The sequence below is a fragment of the Empidonax traillii genome, unplaced genomic scaffold (genome assembly GCF_003031625.1).
Source record: "Empidonax traillii isolate 1590-97213 ecotype Southwest subspecies unplaced genomic scaffold, ASM303162v1 scaffold623:size392626, whole genome shotgun sequence".
Lineage (NCBI taxonomy): Eukaryota > Metazoa > Chordata > Aves > Passeriformes > Tyrannidae > Empidonax > Empidonax traillii.
In genome coordinates, this window is record NW_020955816.1 from 139550 (window position 1) to 150661 (window position 11112).

The 11112-nt window shown below is 44.3% G+C and overlaps 1 protein-coding gene across 1 annotated transcript; it reads left to right on the plus strand.

The window, feature by feature from the left end:
- Positions 1 to 5: 5 nt before the first annotated feature.
- LOC114065129 (arylacetamide deacetylase-like 4) lies at positions 6 to 6174 on the plus strand. Its single transcript, XM_027898786.1, has 4 exons — positions 6 to 176; positions 3703 to 3919; positions 4638 to 4701; positions 5403 to 6174. Exons 1-4 carry the CDS (start codon positions 6 to 8, stop codon positions 6172 to 6174), a joined length of 1224 nt encoding a protein of 407 aa, XP_027754587.1.
- The last annotated feature ends 4938 nt before the right edge of the window (positions 6175 to 11112 follow it).

The following is an 11112-nucleotide window of genomic DNA, read 5'->3' on the forward strand; positions in this document are numbered from 1 at the left end:
GAACAATGGAGTCCTATTATACTCTGGTTTTAATAGCAGGAATTCTGGTGGTTTTTGTGTTACTGGTTTTAATTGTAAGGGATTATAAGTCCTTCAAGGCAGAGATTCCTCCTGATGTTGACCAGCCATCCAAGCTCCGTTTTTTTCACTGTGTGTACGTTCTGATGGATATTCTGGTGAGTTCCTCATGCTCTGTGATACTGGGATTGTCAGGGAAGGAAGAACTGGAGAAAGAAGATATGCATGTAAATATTGCAGCTAAATGTAATGGAGCCACACAGTAACACAGGTTTAAAGGCCAAAAGTTGACTTGGTGTTCTATTAGTGATGTAAAAGCACTCAGTATGAGGTGAGTTCTTTTAAATACTGAGATATCCATCCTTATGTCACAATTGTAATTTGGTTGGTCCTGTGGGTGATGACAGGAAGGTTGTGGGTATAATTTACATGAATAACAGCAACCAAAGTTTCTGTAGCTCAGTGCAGTCTGATATATGTAAGGCAACTTCCTACATTTTGAATTATCTGCAGTCATTTTCTTACCCATCATTCTGTTTCTCATTCTGCAGTCACTGAGTTACTGAGTTTTAGTTAGATACTAATCAGGTGGGTTGGAAGACACCTCCAGAGGTCATCTAACCAAACCTCCTGGTTTCAGCTACATCTGTTATCACTTTTTATTTAAGTACCTGTAAGGCAGACTCACTATGCTGTGGGCTTTGCCATCACAGAGACAGCTTTTGCCCAAAAACCTTCCAAGGAAGGCAACAGGAGCCCACAGGAGCAGCCTAAGCCCTGTCACATCCTGCTGGTAACATGGTCAGAGCAAGCCTGCAGGAAAATCCCATTATAATCTGACTCTATGTTATTAAGTTCTCCAAGTTTCTGTACTTGGTTGGGTGAAAATATTCTTTCAGTTGACACTCTTAACCCACTTTTACAGCTCCCAAGTGTCTGTTATGCAATAGTACAGATCCTCTCTTCGCTGATAATATTGTCCCTAAATTTCTGCTTCCTTTTTTGGGTGGTTTCCAAGCTGCATTTCCCCATTTGCTCTGCATTGAATCCACTCAATAGCTAATTTTTTTTTGAAAACCTTTAGACATCTGCTGGTACTTTGGGTGTATTTCTGGTTTGTGTTTATGCTCCCAGGAGCAGCCCTCGCAGTGAGGACCTCACAGGTTTCTTATTAAGTGCACAATGCCTTGTGCAGTTAACTTTTCCCTCTCATCCTGATGAATTCTGCCCTTCCTGTGCCAGTGATGTGTGTGTGCTGTATGTTGCAGTAAAAACCTCTCTTTTCTACAACACAGGACAGGTTTTTCCTCTTTTCTCCCACCTTACTTGCAATGTGTGTCTCAGAAAAGCTGCGTCACCGGGTAAATGTTTAGCTCTGACACCAAAGGTGTCACACAGACGATGCTCCTGCTCTATCTGGGAACATCCTCTGTCATAAGGGAGTCAGTGATAATCTCAAATGGAAGAGATGAGAGGAGGCCTCCCAGTTCCCCTCCTGGCTTTTGTTTGACACTGCTGTGTTCAGACTGACTGTCCACGTTGCACTGGGACAGGAAGCTTTGGTGAGAATTACTGTGGCTGGCAAAGCTCAGCACCTCAAAGTGGCTGACAGAAAGACTGTCTGATGTAGTCCCAAAGTCTGTGAAGCTCAAACTGAGTGGGTTTTGCTTGTTGGTATGTGATTTCGTAATTATTGTAAAGTGAAAATCTGGTCCCCATATGATCTTCCACATAAAAAGCCAGTTTGTGCCAGAATTTAGGTGTTCCAGTAAATAGTTTTTCAAAGACCCTGTTTCACAAGAAAAGCTCTACTGACATGCCCTTTTTCATACACACATGCTTGTTTTAGAACCTGGTTTATGTAATGTGTTTCCCCCACTAACACTGATCACATTGTGTATTGCTAACGGTTCTGAAGTATTGATCAAGAAGTCTTTCGATAGAGTACCTACCTAATTCCTGTTCTCCTTCATGCCAGTGTTTTCCCTGAATATGGAGATGCCTCTGTAACATCAGGAACTCCTAAGTGAAGGAAAGAGGATCTTCAGATAGGATGCTCTGGTACCAAGTGTGTCACATCTATTACTGGATGTGAAAGCTCTGGATAAACTCAGGGATGTTAGAAAATGCAGATGAGATTAAATGGCAATTCTGCCAACTTCATACCATTCCAAAACCATAACTCTGACAGAAGGACTGCCTTGAGTCATGAGAGCTTCAAAGATTGCTGCTTGGGGGAGGTTATATTCACTCTGTGGTTTCTGCCACAATTGCCTTGGCTCTTATGTTAATCTTTCCCTAAAATTGGGCCTTTCCAAAGGTAAGGCAAGAACTGTAGTTACCCATTTGTCTCAGGGAACTGGGGCTTAAACCACCCCAAACACTGCTGACATTTGTGGCACAGGGTTGTAAAAGAACTCCAGATCACCTCTGGGTTCCCATCTTTGTTTCTAACTAACTGATCTTCTTTCTCATAGCCCTTTCTTTTATTACTCCTCACCCAAATTGTTTATTGCAGCCTGGTCTAGTTTTTTAGGAAGAAACAATATCTGTGATACACAAGGTTGGAAAGAACAATTTACAAAAGCAAAGCTGGCCTGTATAGTTTGTAAGGCATTGATACAGAGACCTCTGTGGCTCAGAAGAGGACAGCACAATCTGCAAATGGCTTGTGATGATTGTCATCATTCCAGAAGAATCCATTGCAATAGTCCATAAGGGTGTGTAAGTCGCCCTGTAATGGGAAGGGAAATGTTGTCCCTAGCAGGAAATACATCCATTAAAATGTGTTCAAAGTACAGGAGGATTCCAGGGGGATCTTCAGACTATCTGCATTATCCTGGCCTGGGATAAGGAAATGTTTTGACACGTTTAGCAAACCTTCCCTATTTGTTTTCCTGTCCTCAGAATAGGATTTTTCCTTGATTAGATGTAGAAAAGTAACTGCAGAATCATCTCACGTGAGATGTTGAAAAAGGCAGGGGTTTCACTGATGGGGAAGGAGATACAATTCAGAACCATTTTCATCAGTTCTTCATTTAGTCCAGCAGCCCCTCACTAATAATTAGAGACACAGTGATTTTCTTAGAGCTTGTTCTCACTGACCCCGTGCCATTGAGATGACCCAACACCAGTAATTTCCCAAACTTGCACCCAGACTGGCAGGAGCCTTTTTCTCCCATTATACTAAATCCTGTCATGGGAGGGATGTTTTCCTCTCAGCTAACCTCAAATCCCTTAACTGAGGTATCCAAAGTACACATGGAGGTGAACAGACACCTCCATAACGTGACTCAACACACCTGAAATTGGAACTGTCCTCAAAAAAAAAAGCCTCTTTTTCTTCCCTGATTCGAAAAGGAGCCCCAAGCCTCCCAACTTCCATACCTCAGCAAATGCCTGTTGTTACCTGTGGTAAATCCAGATCACAGGAATTAGAAGGCATTTATATAATACATTTAATGGAACTAAGTATTACAACATTCCTCCAGAAATCACGAAGGTGTGCATTTTCATTTTCTTAACTGAAATCCCCAAAGCCACTTGGGTTATTTGTGGGAATCCTACAAAGTAGCAAATATCTTAAAAATAGTATTAAAAAAAAGGTAAGCTGTGGCCTTTCTAGAGTGGGAAGACTTGTATTCCCTGTATTAATTTCTCCTTTTCCCTGCTATATCTGTCTAGGCAAAGAACTTAAACCGTCTGGGTATCGTTGAGGAGCACACCCTGATCAGGCTGATCACGGATGGGCTGCCAGTCCTGTGGGATCCACAGCTCTTCATTAGGGATCTGCATTTTGATGGTGTGCCCGTGAGAATTTACCTCCCCAGAGAACCATCTGCAGGCAAACGGAGAGGAGTCCTCTTCTTCCATGGAGGATGTGGGATTTTCGGAAGCATCAGTAAGGAGCTGACAGAAAATATGGTTGTTTAGGGTTGTTAACTGCATGTTTTTTTAAAAACTCTCCTGAACCTGAAAAGTGACTGAAGAGTCATGTGAGAGAGTGAGAGATGGAAAGCACTTAATGTTTATTCTTCCTTTTTATAAACTCTCTAATCTGCACTTACTTAGAATTGAAATTATTTTTTATAGGATATAGCACCCTTTATCATAGAACCATAAGGTCATAAAATGGTTGGGGTTGGAAAGGACCTTAAACATCATCTTGTTCCACCCCCTGCCACGGGCAGGGACACTTTCCACCAGCCCAGGTTGCTCCAAGCCCCGTCCAACCTGGCCTTGAACACTCCCAGGGATGGGGCAGCCACAGCTTCTCTGGGCCAGGGCCTCCCCACCTCCACTGTAAAAAATGTCTTTCCTTCCATCCAAACTGATTTCTACCCCTCTCCCAGTTTAAAACCATTGCTCATTCTCTAACAGTAATAATGATAATTCCTTATTTTCCTCATAGATCAACAACCTCCCTAAATGTATGAACTTCCCAGTATGTGCTGCTGTCCAAAGGTCTGGATTATTTTTATCCTAGAGAAAATTTGGGTACTCCCTAAATAGGCAAGGGGCCCACACTCAGTCCTGGCAATAAGTCATAAAAGAATAGGGGATGGTGCTGACTGAAGTTTTCCAAGATATTAATTACATCCCCAACATTTCTTCTTCAGGATCTCATGAAAGAGTGTGCCGGTACATAGCCAAAAAATCTGATTCAGTGCTTGTGTCTGTTGGGTAAGTGAGCTCCTCCCAGTGCTAATCCCAGAATTTTGCTGCTTTCCCCCTGCTCCCCACACAGCCCTGAACTTGCATTTCTTTGAAGAGAAGAACAGAAACTTAAGTGTTGTCCAGCCCAGAGTGCTGATATGTGGGACAAGCACATGCCAGGGGATGGCAACGAGAAATGCCTGATCCAGGGGCAGAGTTACAGAAGGAATTTGTTTGCCAGCTTTTTTCAGGGGAACAAAGAGATTTTTTTTTTATTTTGCATTGCTATCAGCACAAAAATAATTGCCTTTGTTCAATAATAAGGGATTATAAGGCCAATGCCAGGTTTTAATATTTAAGGGGGTTATTTAAAATCATCTGGGGGTGATTTTAAGGAGTAAATAATGAGTCTGAGTTCTTTTAAAACCAGCATGGGCCACTGCTGCCTTTTAAAGATGTTCTGCTTTTGGGAAATAGCTGGTGGTAGAAACTTCAGTTTCCAACAAATTCTTCCATGAAAAGATTAATTACTAAAGGATTTTATTAAGTTGGGAGGAATTGGTTTCGAGAAGGAAAGGGAGGGGAAGCTGTTCTGGTTTTCTTCAGCATGTGAATCTTTAAACTAGGTAAGTAATCCTGGTTTGGGGGAGTTTCTGCAACTGCATGGGGTGTATTCAAGATGAGACACTTCACAACGTGTAACCCCAGCTGTGTTTTCTACCTCTCAGGTATCATTTATCACCTGAGTACCAGTATCCAGCCCAGACTCTGGAATGTCTCTCAGCTACTGTGCACTTCTTGCAGACTGCAGACACCTACGGGGTGGATCCCGCTCGGGTTATTGTTTGTGGGGATAGTGTAGGGGGCACATACACTGCCATTGTTTGCCAAGAGCTGGTGCACAGGGCAGACCTCCCAAAGATCCGTGCCCAGGTGCTCATCTACCCATTTCTCCAAGCGCTGAACTTCAATCTGCCCTCTCACCAGAAAAATGCTTTCATTGCCTTCCTGTCCCGGGAGCGCACAGTCCACTTTATTCTCAAGTACCTGAAGAAGGATTGCTCCCTGAAGGAACCGATTTTGGCAGGTTCTCACGTTCCTGAGAGTGTGAATTTGAAATACAGGAAGTGGATAAGCCCCGATCTTATCCCAGAGGTGTTTAAAGTGGGCTATGAACCACCGTTACCCACTTCATTCTTACCCCGAGTCCACGAACAAGTCCCCGAGCTGTTGGAGTGCAGCTTTTCCCCCCTGCTGGCAGAGGATGCTGTTGTTTGTCAACTCCCTGACACCTGCATTGTCACCTGTGGGCACGACGTGCTCAGGGACGAGGGGCTGTTGTACAAGAAACGCCTGGAGGACAACAATGTAAGAGTCACGTGGCACCACGTGGAAAAAGGCTTCCACTGCACTATGGGGTTTTTTGGATATGGCATTTTCTCCTTTCCGTCGTCAAGTACAGTGGTGAACCACGCTGTAGACTTTATAAAAGGCTATTAAAATATTTTCTTTCATACTGCTGTGCAGAGAGAGTGTGACTCAATTAACTATTTACGAGTTATTTGTACATTAGAATCGGGGCGAGAAATTGCGACATTAGCATGGTCTGCTCAGCTCTGATTTTTACTGCTATAACTTAGCAACATCCTAATTATTTTTATTTTTATTCTTTATTTTGTAAGCTTGCTTTGCTGTTCTTTTCTTGCTTTGTAAGAATTTGTGTTCTCTTCATATGTCAAAGCATAAAAACTCACCATATCATAAAAAATATTCTAAAGCAAGCAGCGTGTGAGTAATCAGCACTGTGCTCACCCAAGCCCACAGAGAGTACCCAAAATCAGCAGGGCAGCACAGGGAAGTGCCCCCCAACACCTCTGCCGAGTGAAAATACCTTCACTACTTCAACTTGCTTACCTGGATTTTGGGCAGATAACATGTAAACAGCGTGGAAGCCGCCAAAATAATCTCAAAAACAGGAAGGAAAAGAAAAACCTGAGCTCAGTTTGCTCTGTTGTTATTAGGACACATCCAGCTTTGGTAACCACAGATGCCAAGATAATTGCCATTGCATGGCAGACCTGCTGGGCATGCAGTGTCTCAGCATTGTAAAATATCTCACATTGTGCAAGCACCCTGCACCTGCAATAGCCATGCACACACGGCTGTGGAGAGAGGTTGGTATTGTCTGATCTCTCCCAGGCAAACTGTGAGTAGGAAGAAGATGGTGGGGTAAATTCTCCACGCTGTCACCGTGCTAATTAAATATGGTGACAGGTGGGCTGGGGCAGATTTCTGCAGCAACAAGTCAGTACTTGTGAATTCTCCTTCTCCAGTCCCTCTCAGCAAACTGAAATTACATTTCTTCACGTTCTGTTGCCACAACAGAGAGTTTATCTGTTTCGTTTTTCCTAATGCAGGTAGTAGCAATTTTGCTCTTCAAAGAAATTCTTCCAGGAGGACATAATGTGATAGAGTTCCAAATGTTCCACTGTTTTAGGATTTCAGGATTTGCCTTGCTTAGGCAAGGGCATGGTGTGAAGCTGGGGATTCATTTTAGGTTCTAATGTCAAGGTGTGGTTTAGCAGCTCACGGGTTGGGAGCTGAGGCCAGTGCAGCAGGTGGTATCTGCTGCAAAAGCCACGTCCAAAGCTGGAGAATACTGGAGTAGTTAATCCCTGTATGCACCACCGTGGCTCTACTGTCACCTGCACTGGAGCAGGGTGGCCTAAAGGTAGTTTGGGTGAGACTTCATGAACTGCAGTCCCACCTGTGAGAGTTGTTAGGCTTATCTTCATTCAGATAATTTTCATTCCTGTCTCTCTGTTTGCACCTTCCACATCAGGCCTGGTTTTTTATGACTTTTGGCAGGTACAGAGAAGGTTGGAAGTGCTAGAAATAAGGATGTAGAGTTGCACCTTGGATTTTATGAGATGGTTACAGATCTCATGCTATTTTACGCTCAATCCTTCAGCATGATATTCCTTGTCAGTTCAGCAATACTTGTTTTCTTTCCTTTATCCAGTCTCTGGACTTACACCTCGAACTCTGCACTGATCTACTCCTGAGATTCTTCCAGTTGTTAGTTTACCACAAATAATACCAAATTCACCTCTATAATGTGGCAGCAGCATTATTAGCTCTCTTGAACACACACACATTTTAATTATGGGTTCTAACCATGGAGTGCAGATGGGTAAGCAGAGAACAGCAAGTGCTGAAATAACGTGGTCCTTGCTTAGTCACGACTCCCTTGTTTTCTAAACTTCAGAAAGTCACAAGATGTGATTGTCTTCACGGAACTTCCTGTCCTCTACTTTATTTTAATTAATTGCAGATCTGCTGTGGGCTGTGCTTTGCTAGGATAAGATGTTTGGAGGCAGTTTTACAGTTTCCAAAATGTGGATCTTCCAAGTACCTAAGACGCAGTCAGTGACAATCAGTGACACCTACGCAATTATGCACACCAGTGTCCTTCCAAAAGGAATATATACAGGGAAATAAAGGTGTGCACGGGAGTTCTGGCACAAAAGAAGCCATTCACAGCCCCTGTCAGTGCTCTGCCATCGAGCTCACAGCTCAGACTAGGCTAGCTCGGGTCTCAGGTTCAGGATTCCAGCACCAGATGGCTCTCACGCTCTGCACAACTCGAAAGGGAGCTCCTTGGGTTACACCTTCCCTGAAAGGTTTCCCAGTATCCCGGGCCAGGCACCCGTTCGCAGGGAGTTCCTGGTGCCAGCTAATCAGCACGAAGATCCAGAGACAGAGAATCCCTGCGACTGCCTGGAGATGAGGTGAGGGAACGTTTCGCATCTGTTACACCCGGCTCAGTCTCTGTGTGCCCCTTGCATGTGCAGACACAGAACAGGGAAAAAAAAAAAATCTGAAGGGTTGACAAGATTTCAGGCCCTGACATTTAGTTCCTCACTGGAAATAAGTAAGAAAGTTGGTCCTTTGTTTAAAGTGCTAAATTTTTAGAGGTCACTTCACCGTGTAAATGTGAGTTATGTGAAGTCCAAGGGAAAAGGAATAGATATGTGAGAGAGTAAAATTTAACTCATGGGAGGTATTACTGGTGCTTTTCATCACATTGTGGTGCTTAAACTCTAACACTGACCAGAGAAAATGTTCCTGGGGTAGGAGAAAATGGGACTGTGGTGTGGTGTGTCCTCTGCTCTGTCTCACAAGAGCGAGAGACAAGGTAAAGAATTTATCAGAAACTGGAGAGGGCATACATTTGAAAGCTTATTTAGGGAATGGTTCTCCACCCTGGGCCTCAAGCTTGTAAATTGCTGAGTCTAAGCTTATAAAACATTAAGTATGACTTTGTGCACCTGCAACGCCCAAAGCAAAAAAAGCACATTATTACTTCAGGAACCAACTAGTTTGTTTCTTGTACAGTTTGTACCGCACTGCAGCACGTCAGGACTTTGTGTGGAGCCCCTTTTGTGTGGGGGGAGGTGGGTGGGTGCGTGCTGTGATGTCTGGATCCAGTTAACGTGCCTGGAAGAGTCCAAGACCTGCCAGCTGTTGGTGAATTGGCACCAAAAAGATTAAGGACAAAGAAGAACCACAGGTGCTAAGAACCTTAGCACAAAGGATCTGTCCCAGGTGTCAGGAGTCTCCTCAGATCCCCAGAGGGGCCAGATCTGATAAGTGTACTTAGACCACACCTAAGTCATTGGGACAGCGCAGTTTAGCCGATTAATTCCTTTCACTGCTGAACGCTAACGAGGGGAGCTGCAATCACCTTTTGTGTAACCGCGTTTCCCAACTCTCTTGTCCGGGCTGTAAGAAAGCTGAAGCCTCAGTCCTGAGGGGTTTGATGCACCGCTGCCATTGCCCAGGAGCATGTCCAATCCCCAGGCCATGAGCCTTTCACCAGCATCCCTCATCGAGCCGGGCATCGAATGCTACCAAGGAGGATAAACCCAAAAGAACCTGATTATTAGAGTTAGCCTGTGGAGGGAGGGGCAGCGGGGCATTGGGAAAGGAAAGTCTGCAGGCAGTTGTTGGATAAAATGAGTTTGGGCAGAGGGAATCAATCGGCTGCTTCTCAGTTATCACCAGACATGAAGTTTCGTGCTGTTTATTCTAAACAATTAAGAAACAGTTTCTGAAGTCAGGAATCAAGCCTGAGGTCTTTCCCATGCAGGTCATGGATTGTGCACTCTCAAGCTGAGGGGTTCTCTGTGTTGTTTCACTTTAATATACAGTTCAAGGGCAGCTCATGCCTTGTGTTATTTTTTAAATTATGATTTAAGGGGAAAAAAATTACACAGTCATTTTACCCACACTGCTATTTTTCAGATTGAGAATCTGCTGCCTTCACAGTCTGAGCAGACTGCTAAAAACACACCGTTCCCAAAGGTGGCATCACATGAGCTGAAAACCTTTGCTTTACAGATCTTTTTTGTTTCAGGTTAAATCTTACCACTAATTATTTGTGTATGGAAAAATACGTTAGTTCCAGAGGAAGGCACAGATCCTAAAGCTCTCCACAGAAAGGGTGGGCTCCTGATGTCCACTCAGTTCCAAGTATAACCCTGAAGTCCAAGGGTATTTTCCATCGGCTGGAATCGTATTTCTACCTGGAATGACACCTGTATGCGGCACATCCCGGGGCACACAGAGACTGCAGCGCTGCGAGGCTCAGCCGAGAGGCTGCTAAAAAAAACAAACAACAAGCCAACTAAACACAAGAGTTGGTGCAGGAGAGGAGCCTCCAAGGGTGAGGCAAGAACACAGCCCTCACAGCAGGCTGCAGCTGCCGCTGGCTCCGCTGGACTCGGAGATCCCAAGGCACAGCAGCGTCCAAAATCTGTCATCACAGGTGATGAAACGTGTTTGCAACACTGAACCCTGATTTCAGTGAAAGTCTGGAGAAGTAAGGCATGCAGGCACAATAAAACCACGAGCTGAGCGGCTCTGGAGGTGATTACCAAGAAAGGCCAGGGACTCAGGTAATGCAGATCTGCCTGCAGTCAGGAAAAGGGAGAGACAGAACAAGCTTTTGTCTTCTGAACTTACACCAGTGGTGGTGCTGCTGTGATAGGCATGGCCTCAAAACACAGCCCTGTGTAGCTGTGAATATGAAAAACTGCTTATGCAAGTCTCTCCCATGACTAATTGCTACTGTCTGTTTAATTGTGTGGTTGGGTTGCCACATGTTTTCATCTTCCTATTGGCATTTTTAAGAGCTGGATTATGAGCTGTGAAGGGAACTACTAATCCCATGCCTTTACCTTCAGGAATCCAAAAGCCTGAAAAAGGGGAGGGAGCCCACAGCTGGTTCCTCCCTGGGCTCCTACCAGCACAGAGATGGAACTCCTCCTGGCCATTCTTCTCTCTGCTTTGACTGTTTTTGTGGCAATAGCATTCTATTATGAACATTCCAAGGCAGAAATTCCTCATGATTTCAGTGAGCGCAGAAAGCTTTAT

Coding starts and splice junctions, on each gene's coding strand:
- LOC114065129 (XM_027898786.1), top strand. CDS start 6: ATGGAGTCCTATTATACTCTGGTTTTAATAGCAGGAATTCTGGTGGTT. Junction 177..3,702: donor ACGTTCTGATGGATATTCTG/GTGAGTTCCTCA, acceptor ATATCTGTCTAG/GCAAAGAACTTAAACCGTCT. Junction 4,702..5,402: donor TCAGTGCTTGTGTCTGTTGG/GTAAGTGAGCTC, acceptor TCTACCTCTCAG/GTATCATTTATCACCTGAGT.